This window comes from Ctenocephalides felis, unplaced genomic scaffold (assembly GCF_003426905.1).
Source record: "Ctenocephalides felis isolate EL2017-DRISC unplaced genomic scaffold, ASM342690v1 CF-g0.4_SCAFFOLD_03573, whole genome shotgun sequence".
In the NCBI taxonomy this organism is placed as follows: domain Eukaryota; kingdom Metazoa; phylum Arthropoda; class Insecta; order Siphonaptera; family Pulicidae; genus Ctenocephalides; species Ctenocephalides felis.
In genome coordinates this window covers 16,254,299-16,274,844 of record NW_020539727.1, presented here as the reverse complement: position 1 = coordinate 16,274,844, position 20,546 = coordinate 16,254,299, and the positions used below count along the sequence as shown (strand labels likewise).

The window sequence follows — 20,546 nt, the reverse complement described above, 5'->3', positions numbered from 1 at the left end:
TTATCGTTTGTATACTTTAATCTTTATGAATTTAGCGTAAAAAAATGTTTTTTTCCGCTCATCAACATTATTGAATGTCACATATAGACTAAAAAATAATAATTTCTATTATCATTATGAAAAAATTGCTTTTATCCGTTTAAAACGTGGAGATTTATGCATACTATCAGGCCAGATGGTAGCTGAGTTTTTTAACTCTGCTGATGTTAGTACGCCAGGTACACGTCTGCCGTGATAAATATAAGGTTTTGATACTATAAGGAATAAAATATGTAAATGGCAGACATCATAAAATACATTCAAAAAAATTTTTTTTCTGCATTTTCAAAATCGTCTGCCACCATGTTGACCGCGCGATAATCGTCTGCCATTGTTATTTTACGATAGTAATAATATTATATTTTCAAATTTTCGAAACGGCAACCGTCGTAAAATGGTTCGGATATGGTCGAAAAAAAGGTACCTTTACCAGCTGCGCAGTAGCTGTGTCCGCCAGTTTGGGCTTAGTCAGTCCCCATCTCATGTATGATAGATATAGAGGAATCGATGCACAAAATCTCAGGTGTCGTAAAATACATACTGTCATCCGCCCACGGGCTCTTGGTCTAACATATATATAAATCATTTACATTTTACAACATATAGAAAAAGTCTAATCAGGCATATTTTAGCAACCAGTTCCAACCGTGTCCGAATATCTCTTTTTATTGATCAATATATTTATAAATAAATATAAATTTTACAATGGCTCCAATAAAACTTTATTGAATGCTAATTATAACATTGTCGTCGGTTTCAACATTGTATTTTCTAGATTTAGATAAGTACAGCATTTTAGATTAGGAAAGACGTCAATGTGCCATATATAATATGAATTAAATGATGATGAACAAAGCGTTTCCTACATTTAAAAATAGTTAATTGATATACATATATATATATATATATATATATATATATATATATATATATATATTTGTATATATATTTGTATATGTTGTGTAACATCTTATCACAATTATCAGATATGTGTATTTTGAGTTGTACCTCTTGTAAAAATTAAAAGATACGCATCTTGAACGAAAATCTTAAGATAGTGGTATCGCTAGTCAAGTGTTATGTAAGAGACTAGGTGTAAGTGGCATTTTTCCTTAAGACAAGTTTCACTTGATGTACTTCCCGCAACGCATAAATGATCTACTTAAACAGTAAGAAATTAAGATATCAATTTATGAATGATTTTTAAATATAATCGGTTGTTATAATGTTAAAAATTATTACAATTTTGTGTAAATAACCAAAACATACTAGATATATTCAATAAATAATTTAAACTAGTTGGTATTGGTACTTTGCCTTGAGGCAAGTTACATGAACTTCCCGAAATGTGTAAATAATCGACTTAATCAATAAAAAATAAATTAATTTATGAGTTATTAAAAGTATTCCGAGTGGATTTATTACACATTCGAAAACAAACGAACACGTTAACTAGGAGTATTTTTCAAAAGCAAATTTTTAAAAATCAATAATTTTAATAAATGAGTCAGTTTCCGTAGGACTTTAATGGTTTAGTATGTTCATTAAAATCGTCTAATTTTAATTTTAACAAACCTCAAAACAAACTACACATTTTCTTAAACCTTAATGATTTTTTTAAATTAAACTACTTGTCGTAAGGCCGTAATAATTCGGTAAGTTCTATAAGACCATGATATATATCGCCAAAAAAAGTTCCCTAAAATCGGCTTAAATTTTTTTATAACAGTTATAATTCCAAGAAAACGGCTCGGTAGATTTTCACCTAAAACTAATCAGTATCATTCCCAACTAAAAACTTTCGAACAGTTTTTGATTTTTTAAAATCGATTCGGTAGTTTGAGCTTAAATGTGAGCGAAAAGTTTAATACTTTCTTTCAAATGGTTTTTAAATTTCTGAAATCGGTTCAGGCGTTTTTGAGCAATCGTCGATGAAAGATCTAATTTTGACAAATGCCAAAAAAACGATACTAATTTTTGCAAACTTTGATGAATTTTTAAAGCTGAACGAGTTGCCGTAGGGCCGTAATATTTTAGTATGATCTAGAAGACTATGGTATCTACCGTCAAAAAAATAATAAAAATCGTCGAAAAAAAAAAATTTAACACTTTATTACAAGAAAACGGCCCGGCCAATCTTTACCAAAAACTAATCAGCACGATTTCCAATCAATATCTTTCGAACGGTCTTTGAATTTTCAAAATCGATTCAGAATTGCGGGCTAAAACATGGACGAAAAATTTTTCACTTTTATGCTATTCACAAAGAAACGGCTCGGCCGATCGTAGCGCAAAACTGACAAACGATAGTCCTCATCGAAATACATCGAATGGCTTTTAAATTTTTGAAATCGGTCCAGCCGTTTTTGAGAAAACGTCGATTTACGGCAAAATATCTGTTCGCACACACACGCACACATACTTTTTCCAAATTTGGTCTCATTCGATTCAGAATGGCTTGAAACGTCGAGAAAACATAAAATTAGCGAGTCGGATTTTTTTATGAAAACATAAACTTCTCTTTTGGGAAGTTAAAAAATATTTTTGATAATTTTTGGACATCCCGAAAAATAGAAGGTTCAAGCAAAAAGCAGATAATTTTGTAATTTAGCCAAGAACAACGAATTCAACCTCAAGTGAAATTTGATACTGCACTGCTTGATATCGAGCTGGCTAAAGTTGGGATCGAAAACTAGGATGTGCTAGCCTATGTCCATACCGATTCCATCAAAAATGTTAAAAATTTAAGTATCTCTCCACACGAGTACAGAAATTTAAAAGACGCCAACAATTGTGATTTGTTAGACCCTACGTAATTCCCAAACACCGATAAACAATTGCAATTGAAAACCAAACAGATTTCGATTCATTGTTGGAATCTCTGAGAGATATACTAAACTACAAATTGCATGCTTTTGAAAAAATAGTAAATAGACTTACATATCTCGTCGACGGTGCAACAATTTCTGAAAAATCTCCTTCTGTCCGTCCTATGGCTGCCAAAATCCGTCTTCAAATGCCAAAATGTTGGCAATGTCACATTGTCCGTAGTCCATTTTGCCATCTATAATTACACAACACTTTAAACTTATCAGCACACATGCACTATTGGAACTACTACTAAAATTTGTACCTGCACTATTGAAAATATTGCCAGAAATGAAGATTTTGCCCAAAAAATGTCATAGATCCTGTTGCTGGATAGATGAGAATGGACATCAATAAATCTATAATATAAAAATTAATAGCAAAATGTGTTGGTAAGCGCATAACTCAACAGCGCCTGAACCGATTTGGCCAATTATTTTTTTCCAAGGATGGTCCTTACGGCGAGAACAAATCGAATAATTGCCGTGAAAACCGTAAAAACAGCCCTTTTCTTTTTCACATACAAACGTTAGTATTTTCATATTTTTGCCATCGGTTACGGAATATTTACTCAAGTCAATGGAGCGTTTTGGGTCTGAATTTTTTTACTGTGCTCCAATTTGTATGAAATTTTGAAATTAGGTTTATCTTACTCTCAAGTTCAAAAGTGAAAATAATTTAGACTCCTTCGCCATTTCCCGGGGGGATGACATCCCTCTCAGTAGTGTAATTTCATTTTTTTTTTCAAAATAACTATAAGAACTAATTATAAAAAAAAAATGTTTTATAATATTTTTAAAAAAAGCAAATACTCATCATTTTATTTAAAGCAGTTGTACATTTAAAATCCATATGGGTGGATGTATATACATTTCGGTATAGTTTGTAGTGTAAAAAAAATAATTTCTAACTAATGGTAAATATCAGTATAGGTTATTAAAAAAAAATTGGATGTTTTGAATTGTAAACATAAGTACAGGAAAACGTCTGTCGGGTCATCTAGTATATATATATATATATATATATATATATAAATATTTAAAATTTTGAAAATCACCACGAATCATAATAGGGGAGGTGTGTCCAAAAATCTTAAAAAAAAAAAAAAAAAACGATTATGTGATTAATGGAAGCCCCCTACGAATGAATTTGGTCTCACAAACACACACTTTTCACAAATTTGGTTAATGACTAACAACGTCAAAAAAAAAATACAATTTTCGGCGATAAATATTACCACGCCGTCACTAAAATTAAATTTATAGTTTTAAACTTAACTTTATTAATATATTGTACAAAAACACCAAATTATTCTAATCATTTCATTTATACAAAAAAAAAAAAAAAAATATCACAAAAAAATTGTGATGCTCAATAGTAATAGTAGTGAATAGTACAAGAGTGAAAATATTTTATATTTTCATTGTTAATAATATACAATATCATTTCATAAAAATACTAATAATAATAATAATAATGGATACATAAAAAATCTAGTCGAATATATAAAATTATACATTTCATCATTTTAGCCTATTTCAATGACTAGGCTCTATAAAATTGCTTTTGACTTCGTTTCTTCACCAAATTTCTGAAACAAAATAAAAAATCAGTACACCATAATAAAACTTATTGTAAAAAAATATAATTCATTGAAACAAATGGTAACACAATTATTTATTTTATTTATTTATAATCTTAACAGCTGTTGTGCAAACTTCTTGAACTGCTTGGATTTTTATATAAATGACAACCCAAATGGTTGTCCTATATCCATGGGATAATTTTATTATCAAAATTTCTTTAAAACTGATGAACATATTTAGTAGTGCTTCGATAAGTGCTATTTTTACTTGAAACCATTTTTTTTATCTTTGAACTGCTTGACATCAGGCTGTCCTATCATGTAATAAACCTGGGAGGACTAGATTTAAAATCCTATAGCTCTAACCACTAAGCTCAGATTAACATGCATACATATTATATAAATATATTATAGATATAAAGAAAATATTTTAATTGCAATAAATAATTTTATATATTTGTTTCATCTTTAATATATTATTTGACTTTTATATTTTACCCAGTGGTTGGTGTAGCAAAATAATTTGCTGATGCACTACGATGAACAGTGGTAGGTGTGTAAATAGGTGTCGGTTGGATGGTGTTGGGTGTTGCACACGTGTCTAAATCGACACAAATGAATTGAGCCCAAAATTCTGTAGGAATCAGCAGCAGGCATTCCATGATCTGTAAATAAAAAAAAAAAAACAAAACAAAAAATAAGTAAAACTTATGGCCTTAAAGCAAGTTGCATAAACTTCCCTACATGTGTATATGCTAAACTTTAGAAATCAATAGATTAATTTATGAGTAATTTACAGGTAAGCCGAGTTGGTGTAGGATACCTTATAATGTAATATACACAATTGCTGGTTATTCAATTTTATAAAAAAAAATATTACACTCTATTGAGTAACAAACACGTGTCTAAAACATACATAGAGTATTTTCTAAAAAAGTGGCTTCTTCAAATTATTTCAAATTTTAATTAATTTTTACAATTCAACCACTTTTTGCAAGGCATTTTAGTATGTTCATTAACACCATAAACTCTTTACAAGGTTTAATTAAATTGCCAAAAAATATTTTTATGAACTAATTGCTTATGTAGTTATTTATTCATTGGATATTTTTTTGTTTAAAAATTATAATTATAAGATGCAATGAATTGAGAGTTGCTAATGAAATAACGTTAATAAAGTTGGCCTTAAAAATAATAATATAACTAATACGAGATGTGTAAAAATCAATATGTACTATTCCTATTTACATTTATATATACATATATATGATTAATTTCTTGAAGAGCGTAACACATCAAGTAACAAATAATTAAAGTAAAAACTTTTAAAACATCATTTTTTTTCCATACGTCTCGACGTAAAATTCTACGTCATCATCCGTAGTTTTGAAATTCTTAGATTAATGCAAATTTATATTTAAAAAAAAACACATAACTTATAAATAATTGATAATTGGAAAAAAGCACTAACAATAAGTGTCAGTTTGTTATAAATATTTGTCACTTTGTTATAAATATTTGTCAGAAATTAAATAACCGAGATGCCTTTCATCCGAGGCAAATTTAATTTCTGTTTATATAAAAAAAAAAACAATTTTTATCTTATAGATCCACTGATAATGATATCAAATTGTATGTCGAAACATTTGAAATTAAAGATTAACTTACATAATTAAAAAAAATTGTCAACAGACCATTCATCGAAATAAAAAAAAATATTTAAGAAAAAATAATTCCCTTTATTATTATACGTTTTGACACATAATGTGTGTCACATCCAGTAATCTAAAATACAGACATATAAATATAAATAATTGAGAATAGAATATAAAAAATGTATATAAAAATTACAAAAATATGAGAACATTGAACCTGATGGTATGTATATGCTTCTGATATTTTTATAATATTTATATATATTTTTCATATTCTGTTCTGAATTACTTATATCAACATCAAGTGCCGAAACTTATAACAAAGAAAATTATTATTAATATATATATATATATATATATATATATATATATATATATATATATATTTTTTACTTTATTTATCCTGTTTTCATTTTTCATCTAATTAAAAAAAAAAAAACTAAAAAAAAAAAAAAATTCATCTAATGTTAGTTTAATTTTTTGTGAGTGTTTTTTTTAGTGTAGTATGTATCCATTTTTACTTGTTCAATTCAATTTTAGTATAATAAATTTAATCTTTTAAAACTTTGTAAAAATTCTTTGAGATACTGTATAAATATTAAAAAAAATTGCTGAATAATGACACACATACCGTATCGAAACGTATAAACAAATAGATCATTATTTATTGTTCTTTTAATTCAACGTTGAACAAATAAATCTAGATCATTAAAATCATTCAAACTTTTTGAAAAAAATGTCTTTTATAATATTACAGACTTTTCTCAATTTGATTTCAACAACTATTTTGTTACATAATCTTTATCTATGTAGCCTGACCATTTGTTCTATTGTAAAACGACGTTTTTTATAAATAATATTTTATTATTATTATTTTTTTCATCAACCATTACTATTTTTACAGGTATAAATCAGTAAAAATTTTAAACTTTGCGCTCAAAATTTAGGCTTGACGTGAGATTGAATAGACCTTTATGTAGAATCCTTATGTTTGTTTATATTTCCAAATTAATATTATATTTAATGTTTGAATGTTTACTTTCATTTCTTTTATTTCAGAATCAAACGTAATGCAGCTAATATATTACTAATACGCTACGGTAATTAAATTAATTACTACTATATAATATATTTCAAAACTTATCATAACTTACCGAAACAATCAATCTTGTCTCGTTCATAAAATTATGAGAAGGATCCAGCGATGAATATCCAACTATGGTCGGTGCAAACACCATAGCAATATTAGTTATTGGCATTTTGACTTCTGGGCATTCGGCCACCCTGAAAATAAATTAATCAAAATTAATAACACATCAAAATAAAATAATAATAAGATAATAATAAGATTCAAAGACAGTGGTAAGACGACTTATTTTATAGTTTAATATTAATTGTAGAGTAATAATATATCCTCAAACAAATATATCAAATATTATTTTAAATTTATTCATTAAAATATTTATTTTTTAAGATGGTCACAAAACGAATTAAACTCGTATATCGAGGTCCGTCTAATAACCTTTACAAAATAAGCTTCATATGTTATAAGTTATCATTTGCTATTATTACCTCTGCAAATGCATGACCAGATAAGCCAAAGTATCTCTATTCGGTTGCGGCAGTTCATTCACACCAGCAATCAATTGCTCCTGGGTCTCCTTAGTTATTGATTTACATGCTGCTGCAAAATCTGGCCAGAGAGACTGAATGATCAAAGGTTCCTTCAAAGATCGCAGAAAATCTTTCAAACAGCAGCAGACTGTATGGATGTCTACATTTGTTAAGACTGGGGCGCCTTTGCCGCGTAGAAATCTCTCCTAAGAGTAGAAATTGATAATTTTTTATGGTGATGATGATTGATAAATTTAGATGATGTTTTTACCTTAAGAGCTTTGACATCCTTTTCTGAGCCAGATATTCTGTAAAGACCGACCTCGTTTAATCCTCGAGATTCAACTTCGTTCACACAGTGAACTACTAATGCTGGGACCATTGGGGCCACCAATGGAGTGTAATCGGCTATAGTTCCCTGAAAGATAAAAAAAAACTAATTATTTGTTGCATATTTAAATGATGTAATATATGATTTTACAGGCACTTGATGTAGTACAAAATTACAGATCAATAGTGATGTGTTACATATAAAAACAAATGTAACTTGGTACAAAAAATAGTGGTGCATGGCATCGTGCCTTAAGGCGATTTGCTGGAACTTTCCGTACCAAAAATTCTAATTTTTATAATTACAAAAAAACTTCAATTTTCTTTTGGAACTCTAAAAGAAATCGATTTATGAGGTTTTTAAAATTTTTGAAACTAAAACCTTTCTGAAAAATTTGATTTATTTTTATATTTTGTAATATTTTAAAAATTTTGCGTTTTTTTTCAAAGCAATCGCAGTATAACGGATAAGCATTGCTATGGAACCCATAGAAAAGCAATCAAAATTTGTTCTTGTTATTAAAATCTCTATAAAATTGTGATAATTTGATGTGCATATGTCTAATGAACATTTTTGTCCGCCAAATGGCATTTTTATCCCTTTTTTTTTATTAGATCTCCGAAACCGTTAGACCTGCCTTCCCAAAAGTTTCCGAAATTGAGATTTAGCAAAAATTGAGGATGAAAATAAAATAGAATCCAACAAAAGATAAATAATAAAAACTAAACAGATTTAGGAAAAGATAACAGAAAATTAAACAATTAAAATAACAAACTAGTGGGATGTATGGCATCGTGCCTTAAGGCAAATTGCTGGAACTTCCCGTACCGTAACGAAATATTGAATCCTATCCTCTGTTTGAAGAATATTGAATTGTTTTCAAATAGATTATTATAAGTACCTACTTTAACATTGCCTAATATGTATATAGAGAGAAAAAAACAGAAGTCATAAAAATAATTAAGTAAAAAATTGCTGACAAAAATATTTAAAACAAGGAAATCAAGGATAAAAAAGAGAAAAAACAATTGCCAGGATATAATCAAAAGGAAAATTGAGGATGAAAATAAATCAGGAACCAACAAAACAAATAAGAAAAATTAAACATAACAGAAAATTGAATGGGTAAAAATCAAAATTAAACATTAAGGAAAATTGCAAAAAAGTAAAAAAAAAAGAGAAAAACAAGAAAAAATCTGTGGTAAAATAGAAAAGCAACAAACAGAATATCTAGAGAGATATTAAATTAAAAAGAAAGAAAATGAAACAATAAACCAAGTGGATAAAGTAAAGTTGATACAAAATAAAGTATGGACAAAAATCAGTAAAAAGCTTGAACTTGAAGAAAAGAATTATGTATAAATATTTTTTTCTTTTTCGTTTTAGGTATAAAATATTTTTGCTCATATTCTGAAAGGTTCAAAGTATATTTTAAGCTTAACAATTTTTTTTTTTGGTTTTTTGAAAAATCTACAGTGGTGTAACCCCTTAAGGGGCGTCTATTAATCACATGAAAGGGGGGAGAGAGGGGTATAGTAAGATATCACATGTATTTAGTTTTTACGTAAATTTTCAAAAAAATCCAAAAATTTAAAAAAAAAATCAACAATTTCACAATTATTTCTTGTAACTAAAAATACAACAAATGGGGGAAAATTTTGAATATCACAATGTATCACCAAGGATCGAGGGGGGAGTCCAAAAATTCTTTAAAAAATCTATTACGTGATTAATGGTCGCCCCTTTACAGCATATCAAAAAAAAAAAAAAATATATAACATAAAGATGCCTAAAAATCAATTATTTGCATTTAAAATTTAAACTATATCTGAGGTGACTAAAACTTTCTCAAGATTCCTCAAAGTAAAATTAGTAAGGGAGAAAACTTGAGGTAAAAAGTTGTGGTCTACTTCATACATGTACACACTACTTCCAATTTAATAAATAACTTATTTAATTATTTACTTTAATGAATAACTTATTTAATTTCCAATTTTATAAATAAATTATCACTGACTCACCATAAAACCTTTCATAGTAGGAGTACTAGAAACAGGTACACAGGGCAGAGGAACTTGATTGCGGCAATCAGTATGAGAAACAGCTCTGCAGTCTCTGCATTTATGGATCACTCGTCCAAAACGTATCCTGAGAAAAAAGATAATTAACTTGATAAGTAATTGTTAAAACTCAATAGTAAAAACTATGTTACCATGGTTGTATCAGTCTGTTGTATGGATTTTTAAAAACATATTATCAAGGCTAAAACGTAAAATTCCAAATGATCTCATAAATAGCCATTTGTGAAGGCTAATAATATTAATAATATTATTATTATTATTATCATTATTATATTATTATCTTATTATTTCTAATATTGTTATTTTGTTATATTTATATTACGGATACAGGATTAAATTTAGTAATTACAGAAAATAAATTATTTTAATTTAATTAATTACAGTAAAATTCAACTACAAAACAATATTAAGCCTAACATTCGTATTATCTAATACAATAACTTGAAGAAAAAAATGTTATAATATTGAAATAGTTTAGGTAACAGGTAGAATTTAAACAGGTAGAATTTAAGGCTTGTAAATCTTGAGATTCTTCTTATGGTAAAAAAATCCTTTAAATATCCGTTATGCAATTTTTATTCAAGTCCCATTTGTTTTTATTCCACTTTATTTAGTATTAGTTTTATTATTCACAAATTTTATTTATTTTGCTTATTAATTTTATTACTATTATTATTTGCTTTTATTTTATATTAAATCATCATACTACGGATATCATTTTAATGTAAATTTTATCCTTTATTTTGTACTCTATTTTATTTATATTTATGTTATTATTCACTTATGTTACTAGATGTTATATTATTTAGCAGTTGTAACCAATATTGTAATTAAAAAAAAAATTTAATAATTATCTAATAATAAAATGAAAAAACATACGTACCTTTTATTACAAACGATACAATTTTCAGACTTCATAGTGCTCTTGGGAATAAAATTATGATACCGCATTATATTTCTATTAATTGTGCTTGGACTGATATCCCTTTTGAAACCATTTTCTAAGAACAAAAATATCCATTTAATATATATATATATATATATATATATGTATATGTATATATGTATATTTTGTATGTATATATCATTTATTACCTATGAGTGGTGCAGAAGGAGCATAAGCCTTAGCCGGTGATGCCGATTTCTTTCTAGGACTCTTCTTAATATTTTCCTCAGGTGAATTTTCATCAGGTACAGCCTCAATTACAGATTTGGCAGTTATGGGACCGTGCCCGTCTTTTGGTAAAGTCAAAGTTGTGGTGGCAACTACTCGATCATTAGGGTTTAATTCCACAACTTTAGCTATAAATAATAATAAATAAATCAGCAGGTTAATGAATATTTAGAATATGATTTCTTTTACAAGATACAAACCTGATGATCTGTTCATATCCATACTTCTACGGCTGCGCCTTTTCTTTGATAATGTAGGATCTTCAACAGTTGATATTTTGTGTTTGCGAAATGAATAGGAATTTCCATGGGATACATCTAGATCGTCTTCTGAGCGTGATAGACTTTGGCCTGATAATAATGTTTCTAGAAAAATAAAGTAGATGAAAATTAATTATATGCAAACTTTGATCTGATAATGCTTCTAGAAAAATAAATATTTAAGATTATTTGCAAAATTTGACCTGGATGTTTTTAGAAATACATATTTTAGTTGAAAATTAATTATTAGCAAACTTTGACCTGATGGTGTTTCTAGAAAAATAAATATTTAGGTTGAAAATGAATTATTTTCAAACTTTGACCTGATGGTGTTTCTAGAAAAATAAATATTTAGGTTGAAAATTGAGTATTCACAAATTTTGACCTTAAATGTTTCTAGAAAGATAAATATTTAGGTTGAAAATTAATTATTTGCAAACTGTAACCTAAAATGTTTCTAGAAAAATAAATATTTAGGATGAAAATGAATTATTTGCTAAATTTGACCTGATAAGTTTCTAGAAAAATAAATATTCAGAACAAAAATTAATTATTTGCAAACTGTGACCTGACAATGTTTTTAGAGAAATTAATTTTCTAAAGGTGAAAGGCTAAAAATTAATTATTTGTAAACTTTGACCTGAAATGTTTCTAGAAAAATAAATATTTAGGTTTAAAATAATTATTTGTAAACTTTGACCTGATAATATTTATAGAAAAATAAATATTTAAGTTAAAAATCATTATTAATGTGATCATCATCATTAATGTGACCTGATAATGTTTCTAGAAAAATAAAATATTTAGGTTGAAAATAATTATTTGTAAACAATGACCTGATAATGTTTTTAGAAAAATAAATATTCAGGTTGAAAATTAACTAATTACATATCAAATAGTTAAAAATTAAAAATTTGACCTGAAATGTTTCTAGAAAAATAAATATTTAGAATGAAAATTAATTATTTGTAAACTTTGACCTAATAATGTTTCTAAAAAAAATAATTTTCAAGTTGAAAATTAATTATTTGCAAACTGTGGCCTGAAAATGTTTCTATAAAAATAAATATTTAGGTTGAAAATTAATTATTTGCAAAATTTGACCTGATAATGTTTCTAGAAAAATAAATATTTCGGTTGAAAATTAATTATTTGCAAACTGTGTTCTAGAAAAATAAATATTTAAGTTAAAAATTAATTATTTGATATATATTTTATTTATTTATTTGAATAAACAAGTTTAAAACTAATTTTAAACTAAAATATTATTTTCTTTAGAAACATTATTAAGCCAAATTTTGCAAATAATTAATTTTAAACTTATTTATTTGCCTAGAAATGTTATTATTAAACCAAAGTTCACAAATTATTGATTAATTTTAACATTTACTTTTATCTATGAAATATTTTTTAAAAAGTATTCTTACAATTTTTTAAACTATTGCTATCGCAGATTTTACTTTTTCCATAAATTATATAATCACTTCCTAAATGTTTGAATTTTAGAATTTTTACTGAGATTCATTTAATTCACAATACTATTGTATAATACTCAATTATATAATCAAAAAGAATATAAAATGCATTCATTAATGTAATGAATGCTACAAGCATTCAAATTTTAAAGTCATTTATTTTGAGTTTAAATAAAAAAAATCTATCTATAGTATTTTTAATACAAATATTTTATAGATAAAAATAAACGCTAAAATTAGTTATATGTAAACTAATGTTTCTAGAAAAATAAATAAGTTTAAACTTACCAGAAATTAAAGTAGAAAAACTACAAAATATATTTAGTACCTGTATAATTCATTTCATCTTCTGTAATCCTATCCAGCCTCCCGTGCATCGGAGGCCTTGGCTTATTGCGATTATAAAGAAAAGCTAACTTATTCATAGTATCATTATTCAATGTTATATTTTGTGTTTCATCGCCAAATATTTCTCGCACTATTGAAATCTGCTTTTCCTAAAAATAATAAAAATAAACAATCATAAAATATTAACAGTAATAAAAATAAACTATAAATATTAGCAGTATCTTTTTATTTCAACTATCCATTACCAAGCTCTCTTTCTCCTTTTGTATTTGAAATCGCAACTTCTTTTCAGTATCCAACAAGTCTCTGGCATGTCTCAATTTATTTTCCAGGATCGAAATAGACTTATGTCCTTTTTCGACTTCGGCTTGTAAATTTTGGGCTTCCTGCACAGCCTGCATCCACTGCACTCGACATTGCTCGTGGTATAAAATGAATCTTTGAAATTCTGAAAAAATAGTAAGGAATAAATGATAGAATGAAATTAGATTGAAAAAAAATCTTTGGTGAAAATTTAATCTTTTCTTAGTTGGTTTATGATTATGAAATTAATTATTGGCAAAATTTGATCTGATAATGTTTCTAAAAAAATAAATATTTAGGTTGGAAATTAATTAGTTGCAAAATTTGACCTGAAATGTTCCTAGAAAAATAAATAGTTAGGATGAAAATAAATTATTTGCAAAATTTGACCTGAAATGTTTCTAGAGAAATAAATATTTAGAATGAATGAATGAATTTAGGTTGAAAATAAATTATTTGCTAAATTTGACCTGAAATGTTTCTAGAAAAATAAATATTTCGGTTGAAAATTAATTATTTGCAAAATTTGACCTGATAATGTTTCTAGAAAAATAAATATTTAGATTGAAAATTAATTATTTGCAAAATTTGACCAGATAATGTTTCTAGAAAAATAAATATTTAGGTTGAAAATTAGTTATTTGCAAAATTTAACCGGATAATGTTTGTAGAAAAATAAATAAATAATATATTAAAGTAGAAAGTAAATTGCTTAAGAAAATAATGCTGTAATATTTAGTGCAATTAATTTAAAAGAAATTCTTTGGTGAATATTGTTTTTTTTTTAGTAGGTTATTGAAATTTTAATTATTTTTATTAAGGTTTTTCTACTTTCTTTAAAAATGTATTAGTGATACAATTAAATTGTATAGTCACCATCTATGACTTTAACTTAAATATTAATTATTAATTACCAAGTCAAATTTAATTATGTAAATAACACCTAAATTAAAATAGTGATCTCAAAAAGCAATGGATGTGCTTCTTATTTACTTTACTTTCTTTGCAACCAGATAATAAGAATAAAGGTAAAGACATTTTTAACATACACTTGGTGTTTTCCAAGTAGAAAAAAAACTGCAACCGTTATTTCTTCTTAAGAAAATCTAAAAAACGCTCTTTATTAACTCAGTACTATTAAGGTGTAATAAAGCTGCAAAATTTTGATGTTCGGTATTAGAACTTCTAACCTTACCTTACTAATATACCAAAACTATTGTCAAATAACTCATATAAATAAATCTGAGTAAATAAACAATATCAGGATCATATTAATGTCTCAACAGTGTCAAAAATATTAGTAGAAAGCTTCATTTTTAATAATTTCTGCTTCACAAAGTCTGATATACTAACCTTATTTTACCTTAACAAATTGTATGATTCGGATGTACCAAAACTATTGTCAAATAACGTATAAATAAAACTTAGTAAGTAAATAATATCAAGATCATATTAATGTCTCAAGGGTGTCAAAAGTATTAGTAGCAAGCTTTATTTTTAATAATGTCTGTTTCACAAAGTCACACATTCTTTTCGCTTACTCAACTTGCAGTCAAATCTTTGAAGTTTGATATACTAACCTTACTTTACCTTAGCAAATTGTATGATTTAAATATACCAAAACTATTGTCAAATAAGTCGTATAAACAAACATTAGTAAGCAAATAATATCAGGATCATATGAATGTCCTAAAAGGCTTGCGATGGTGTCAAAAATATTAGTAGAAAGCTTCATTTTTAATAATTTCTTAATGGATGTGCTTCTTATTAAATTCTACGCAATCGGAGGCTTAGAATAAAGGTAAAGACATTATTCTTAACATACACTTGGTGTTTTCCAATTTGAAATTAATCATCAAACCATTATTTTTGAATTTATTAAAAACGCTCTTTATCAACTTGGTACTATTAAGGTGTAATGAAGCTGCAAAATTTTGAAGTTTGATATTCGAACTACTAACCTTACTTTACATTAACAAATTGTAGGATTCAAATATACTGAAACTATTGTCAAAAAAAAATAAGCATCTCCTTCGGGAAGTTAATAAGTTATATGAGTAAACCTTAGTAAGTAAATGATATCAGGATCATATAAAAAACTTTCAACGGTGTCAAAAATAATAGTAGAAAGCTTCATTTTTATTAATTTCCTAATCGATGTGCTTCTTATTAAATTCTTAGCAACAGGAGGCTCAGAATAAAGATAAAGATGTTATTTTTAACCAATTTGAAATTAATTATCAAACCTTTTTGAATTTATTAGAAAAAATCTAAAAAAAAACGCTCTTTATCAACTTGGTACTACTAAGGTGTAATAAAGCTGCAAAATTTTGAAGTTCGAACTACTAACCTTACTTTACCTTAACAAATTGTAGGATTCAAATCTACCAAAACTATTGTCAAAAACATAAACTTCTCCTTCGGGAAGTTAATAAGTCATAAATAAACTTTAGTAAGTAAGGATACAATATCAGGATCATATTAATGTCCTAAAAAGCTTATAAATCAAAAATATTAGTAGAAAGCTTCATTGTTAATAATTACTGTTTCACAAAGTCGCCTATACTTTTTCCTTGCAGCCAAAGGTTTCTTACTAACTAAATAAATCGATTTAACAGTATCATATGTTAAAATTTATAAAAATCTTGCTCTTTATAAAAATGACTTGAGCAACCTCACCCTTATCAGGGATAATTCTATGTTTTGTAAAATAAGTTATAATGGGTGTGATATATTGGTTAAGTTATGATTATTTACCTTGCTCAGCAACGCCGTCACTCAAAACATAGTGGCACCTATTTATATCATCAATACTGGCCAAAACGCTCAATTCCATTTCTTCATCCATTTTGTATTTGTTTTAACATATAAATTTCCAATAGTGACTGACAGTTATTTTCAGCTCAAGCGTCTCAACGGTCTCTCGCTAATAAATTCATTAATGCCTGTATAAATACGTGTTCACATTTATATTAATTATGTACATGCTTTAATAAATTATTAGATAACTTTAAAAAACATTTGATATAAGAGTTTAAGATAGAGTTTTACACAAAAGATAAAAACGAACGTTATTTTGCTTCATGTATGTAAAAAGCGAAGTGAAGGTGTTGCCAGGTCGATATGAATATGCCGTTGTTCAGGGTGTTGCCATGTCAAGAACTGACACCAACTTCATGTTAGTTTTATCATGTCAGTTGACAGTTGTTCAATGCCGTAGTTCACAATTTGGTAGTATTTGTGTTATGTAAAAGATTGACATGTGTATTTAATATTTCATTGAATTATTGCATAAATACATTTCACCCGCATATAAATATTATATACACACAAGAATGGCTGCTTTATTGAAAAACTGTAGAACCCTCTTAAGCCGCACTTCAACAATCGTCTTACGCGAGGCCCCCAAAACCTTAGCCGTAGCTCCACAAAGACACTTACACATTCAACAAACCAACCACTCCACAAACTTGTATTTAATCAAAGTAAGTACCGAATTTTATATCACTTTTTTAAATCTATTACATATTTATTCCTAATTAGAACACGAATAGAAATTTCTCTACCCCTGCTGCAGCTAAATTAACAAAGGCTCAAATCGAAGAGCGGGTTTTAAAAGTGTGTGCAGCTTATGATAAAGTAACAGCAGATAAGGTAATTGTTTTTTTATTTTTATTTTTGTAGGGCTCTCAATGGCAACTGGTGCGACAGTACAGTGCGGGGGCACCTTTGACACTCGATTTAATAAAGAAACGGGTCACATTAGTTTTGCAACTGTATGACAAAATTGATCCAGCAAAGGTAGTATAATAATACAGTAATACAGTACACTAGTTGCCATTGAGAAAAGTAATTGATACATGGTAGTAATTTTGATTTATTTTGCAGTTGAAATTGGAGTCACATTTTATCAACGACTTAGGTTTAGATTCCTTAGATCATGTAGAAGTCATTATGGCCATGGAGGACGAGTTTGGTAAGATAAAAATAATATATATGTATATATATATATATATATATATATATATATATATATATATATAATAAAATTGTTTCTTGGGCATCCATCCAGTAATTAAAAAACAGTTTTAATGAAAAATGTTTTTATTTAAAGAACATACGTTTCGGGTCTTGATTTGACCCATCTTCAGTGCATACAAATAAACTTTGAAAAACAACACAAAAACACAAAATTGCATGAAAAAATAAATAAAAGTGAAATAAAAAATTGATGAAACGTCGAGTTATGAAAAAATTTTTAAAAAACAACATCCTAACAACATGTTCGTTTGGAATAAGCTTTTTTATAATAAAATATATCATTCATTTTAATTTTACAATTTTTTTAAAAATTTTTTCATAACTCGACGTTTCATCAATTTTTTATTTCACTTTTATTTATTTTTTCGTGCAATTTTGTGTTTTTGTGTTGTTTTTCAAAGTTTATTTGTATGCACTGAAGATGGGTCAAATCAAGACCCGAAACGTATGTTCTTTAAATAAAAACATTTTTCATTAAAACTGTTTTTTAATTACTGGATGGATGCCCAAGAAACAATTTTATTATATTATTTCACCATCTGAAGAAAAACCTCTCGCTTTATATATATATATATATATATATATATATATATATATATATATATATATATATATATATGGTGGTCCTTAATATGGATGTTTAATATTTCCTTGTCCCCTAATGCTTTCAAATTGATATAAAAATATTATATTAGTTTTAGCTCGTAATATTAACCATTTATTTAATTTTTTTTTCCCAGGTTTTGAAATCCCAGATGGTGATGCAGAAAAACTGACCCGACCTGCAGATATTGTTCGATATGTAGCAGATAGAGAAGATGTTTATGAATAAACTAAATAAATGGTTGCTTTGTAAAACATTTTAGAATAATAATTTCAATATCTGCACAAAAATTATGTGCAGTTTGATTATGTCTGAACCTTGTACATTATATATATTATTAAAGTAGATATAAAATTATGCTCTTTTTCTAATACAAATATAAAAAAAAACTCTTTTTAGATTTCTAAATGAAGTGGTTGAATTATAAAAAATCTTTAAAGACAGAAATTCTGTTTTTTGTTCAATGTGAAATATTTTTGAAAATAACTGTGTTCAGTAAATTTGCAAGAATTTCTTGCATGATCATGCACAGCAGTTTTTTACTTATAAATTAAATATTAATATATTTATGCAACTTGCCTTAAGGCAAAATGACACTCACACCTAGTTCTATATAAATTTATCAAATATTGTAACTATAACAAATAATCTGCTTAACAAATTTAATTTCTGAAAAATTCTGTTTTTTGTTCAATGTGAAATATTTTTGAAAATAACTGTTCAGCAAATTTTGCAAGAATTTCTTGCATTATGCTCTACAGCAACTTGTTACACTTAAAAATTATTATATTTAATAAATTTATGCAACTTGCCTTAATGCAAAATAGTACTTACACCTAGTTCTATACAAATTTATCAAATATTGTAACTATATCAAATAATCTGCTTGACAAATTTAATGTTTTATTAATCATCAAAGTGCAAGCCGAACGATGCTAAATTTATTTACATATTTTCAAAACTGATTTTGAAATATAATGATGTGATCTACTTCGATACAAGAAATTCCAGCAATTTGCCTTAAGGCACGATGCCACTAATTTTTTTTACTATTTTAATAAATCTTTGCATATTTATAAAGTTCATGGTCTTGCAGAATACAGTTCTACGAAAAGTGGTTCAATTATATAAATTAATCAAAATTCAGAATAATTGGCTGCAATTTTAGAACATACAAGTAATAATTTAAATGTATAAATACAGATATTATAAATATGTTCGAGAGATATCAATTGCAAATTACATTGACAGTTTTTAACGAACGTGAAAGCTTTATTTTTGAAACAAACAGTTGAAACATGTAGCTTTTGTCTAAAATCTTAATTTTTTTGATAAAACAGACTTTTTACAAGTATTAGGAAGTTTGTGCATCTTGCTTTAAGGCAAAAATATTAAACAAATATAAATGGTATTGTCATACAAACTTGTTCAAATTCAAAATGAATTTTGATTAATTTATATAATTAAACCACTTTTCGTAGAACTATATTCTTCAAGATCATAAACTTTATAAATATGCAAAGAATTGGGTAAAATATATTTAAAAAAATCTGTGGATAGTTTTATTCAAATAAAAAAGGTTTTAAAAAAATCGTGAATATGGTTTTAACTTGATATCATATTCAAATCGGGTAAAATGTGTTTGAAAAAATCCGTTAACATTTAATCAAAGATTTAACTTGATTTCATATTCAAGTAAAATATGTTGAAAAAAATCGTGAATATGGTTTTAACCTGATATCATATTCAAATTGGGTAAATGTTTAAAAAGCTAGTTGATTGAACAATTAATATAACTGTTAATTTTTGTATTAGAAAAGTAAAATCTGGATAAAATATCTGTAAAACTGCTTAATTAATTTTTATAAAATTTATAACAAAAGGCTGCATGAAAGCTTGAACACAAAACTTGTGTTGGAAGAAAAGTGCTATTTTACGAATATAGCTCCTTTTCTAGTTAATCTATATAATTTTTATATTAGGAGAGTAAAATCTGAACAAAATCTTGCAGAAAACTGTTAATTTACATTTTTGTAAAATAAGCTACACGTTTTACTAGTTTTGAACACAAAATTTTCATATACTAATATAATAGAAGTCATGGGACGATATTTAAACAAATATTTTTAAAAATAAATTTTTTACTATTAGATATATTCTTTGACTTC

General features: G+C 26.5%; 4 protein-coding genes across 5 annotated transcripts in view; 1 reads left to right on the top strand and 3 right to left on the bottom strand.

Annotated features, from left to right (window-relative positions):
* The window catches only part of LOC113389348 (putative inorganic phosphate cotransporter), a 228,131-nt gene extending 225,095 nt beyond the window's left edge, over window positions 1–3,036 (bottom strand). The window contains exon 1 of the mRNA XM_026626403.1: window positions 2,980–3,036. The gene's annotated coding sequence lies outside the window, so the exon portion shown is untranslated. The remainder of the gene's footprint in view (window positions 1–2,979) is intronic.
* LOC113389344 (dynein heavy chain, cytoplasmic) overlaps window positions 1–20,546 on the bottom strand; it is a 125,191-nt gene that overhangs the window by 11,424 nt on the left and 93,221 nt on the right. The gene's annotated exons all lie outside the window — the stretch shown is intronic.
* LOC113389347 (rac GTPase-activating protein 1-like) overlaps window positions 4,373–20,546 on the bottom strand; it is a 29,250-nt gene continuing 13,076 nt past the window's right edge. Inside the window, exons 2-13 of the mRNA XM_026626400.1 lie at window positions 16,491–16,678; window positions 13,676–13,878; window positions 13,411–13,579; window positions 11,548–11,712; window positions 11,269–11,475; window positions 11,057–11,174; window positions 10,114–10,240; window positions 8,033–8,179; window positions 7,720–7,967; window positions 7,302–7,431; window positions 4,991–5,157; window positions 4,373–4,498 (exon numbers count right to left, since the gene is read on the bottom strand). Coding sequence (XP_026482185.1) covers window positions 4,453–4,498; window positions 4,991–5,157; window positions 7,302–7,431; window positions 7,720–7,967; window positions 8,033–8,179; window positions 10,114–10,240; window positions 11,057–11,174; window positions 11,269–11,475; window positions 11,548–11,712; window positions 13,411–13,579; window positions 13,676–13,878; window positions 16,491–16,581 — 1,818 coding nt within the window. The 5' untranslated portion in view covers window positions 16,582–16,678 and the 3' untranslated portion in view covers window positions 4,373–4,452. The remainder of the gene's footprint in view (window positions 4,499–4,990; window positions 5,158–7,301; window positions 7,432–7,719; window positions 7,968–8,032; window positions 8,180–10,113; window positions 10,241–11,056; window positions 11,175–11,268; window positions 11,476–11,547; window positions 11,713–13,410; window positions 13,580–13,675; window positions 13,879–16,490; window positions 16,679–20,546) is intronic.
* On the top strand, window positions 16,932–18,718 carry LOC113389353 (acyl carrier protein, mitochondrial-like). 2 transcript variants are annotated; one of them, XM_026626406.1, is made up of 4 exons: window positions 16,932–17,218; window positions 17,418–17,534; window positions 17,622–17,709; window positions 18,515–18,718. In XM_026626406.1, the coding sequence occupies exons 1-4, from the start codon at window positions 17,069–17,071 to the stop codon at window positions 18,604–18,606; spliced, it is 447 nt and encodes a 148-aa protein (XP_026482191.1). In that variant the 5' UTR covers window positions 16,932–17,068; the 3' UTR covers window positions 18,607–18,718. The 2 variants fall into 2 exon arrangements, with proteins under 2 accessions (XP_026482191.1, XP_026482192.1); XM_026626407.1 differs by lacking the exon at window positions 17,418–17,534 and adding an exon at window positions 17,277–17,387 and having other exon boundaries at window positions 18,515–18,715.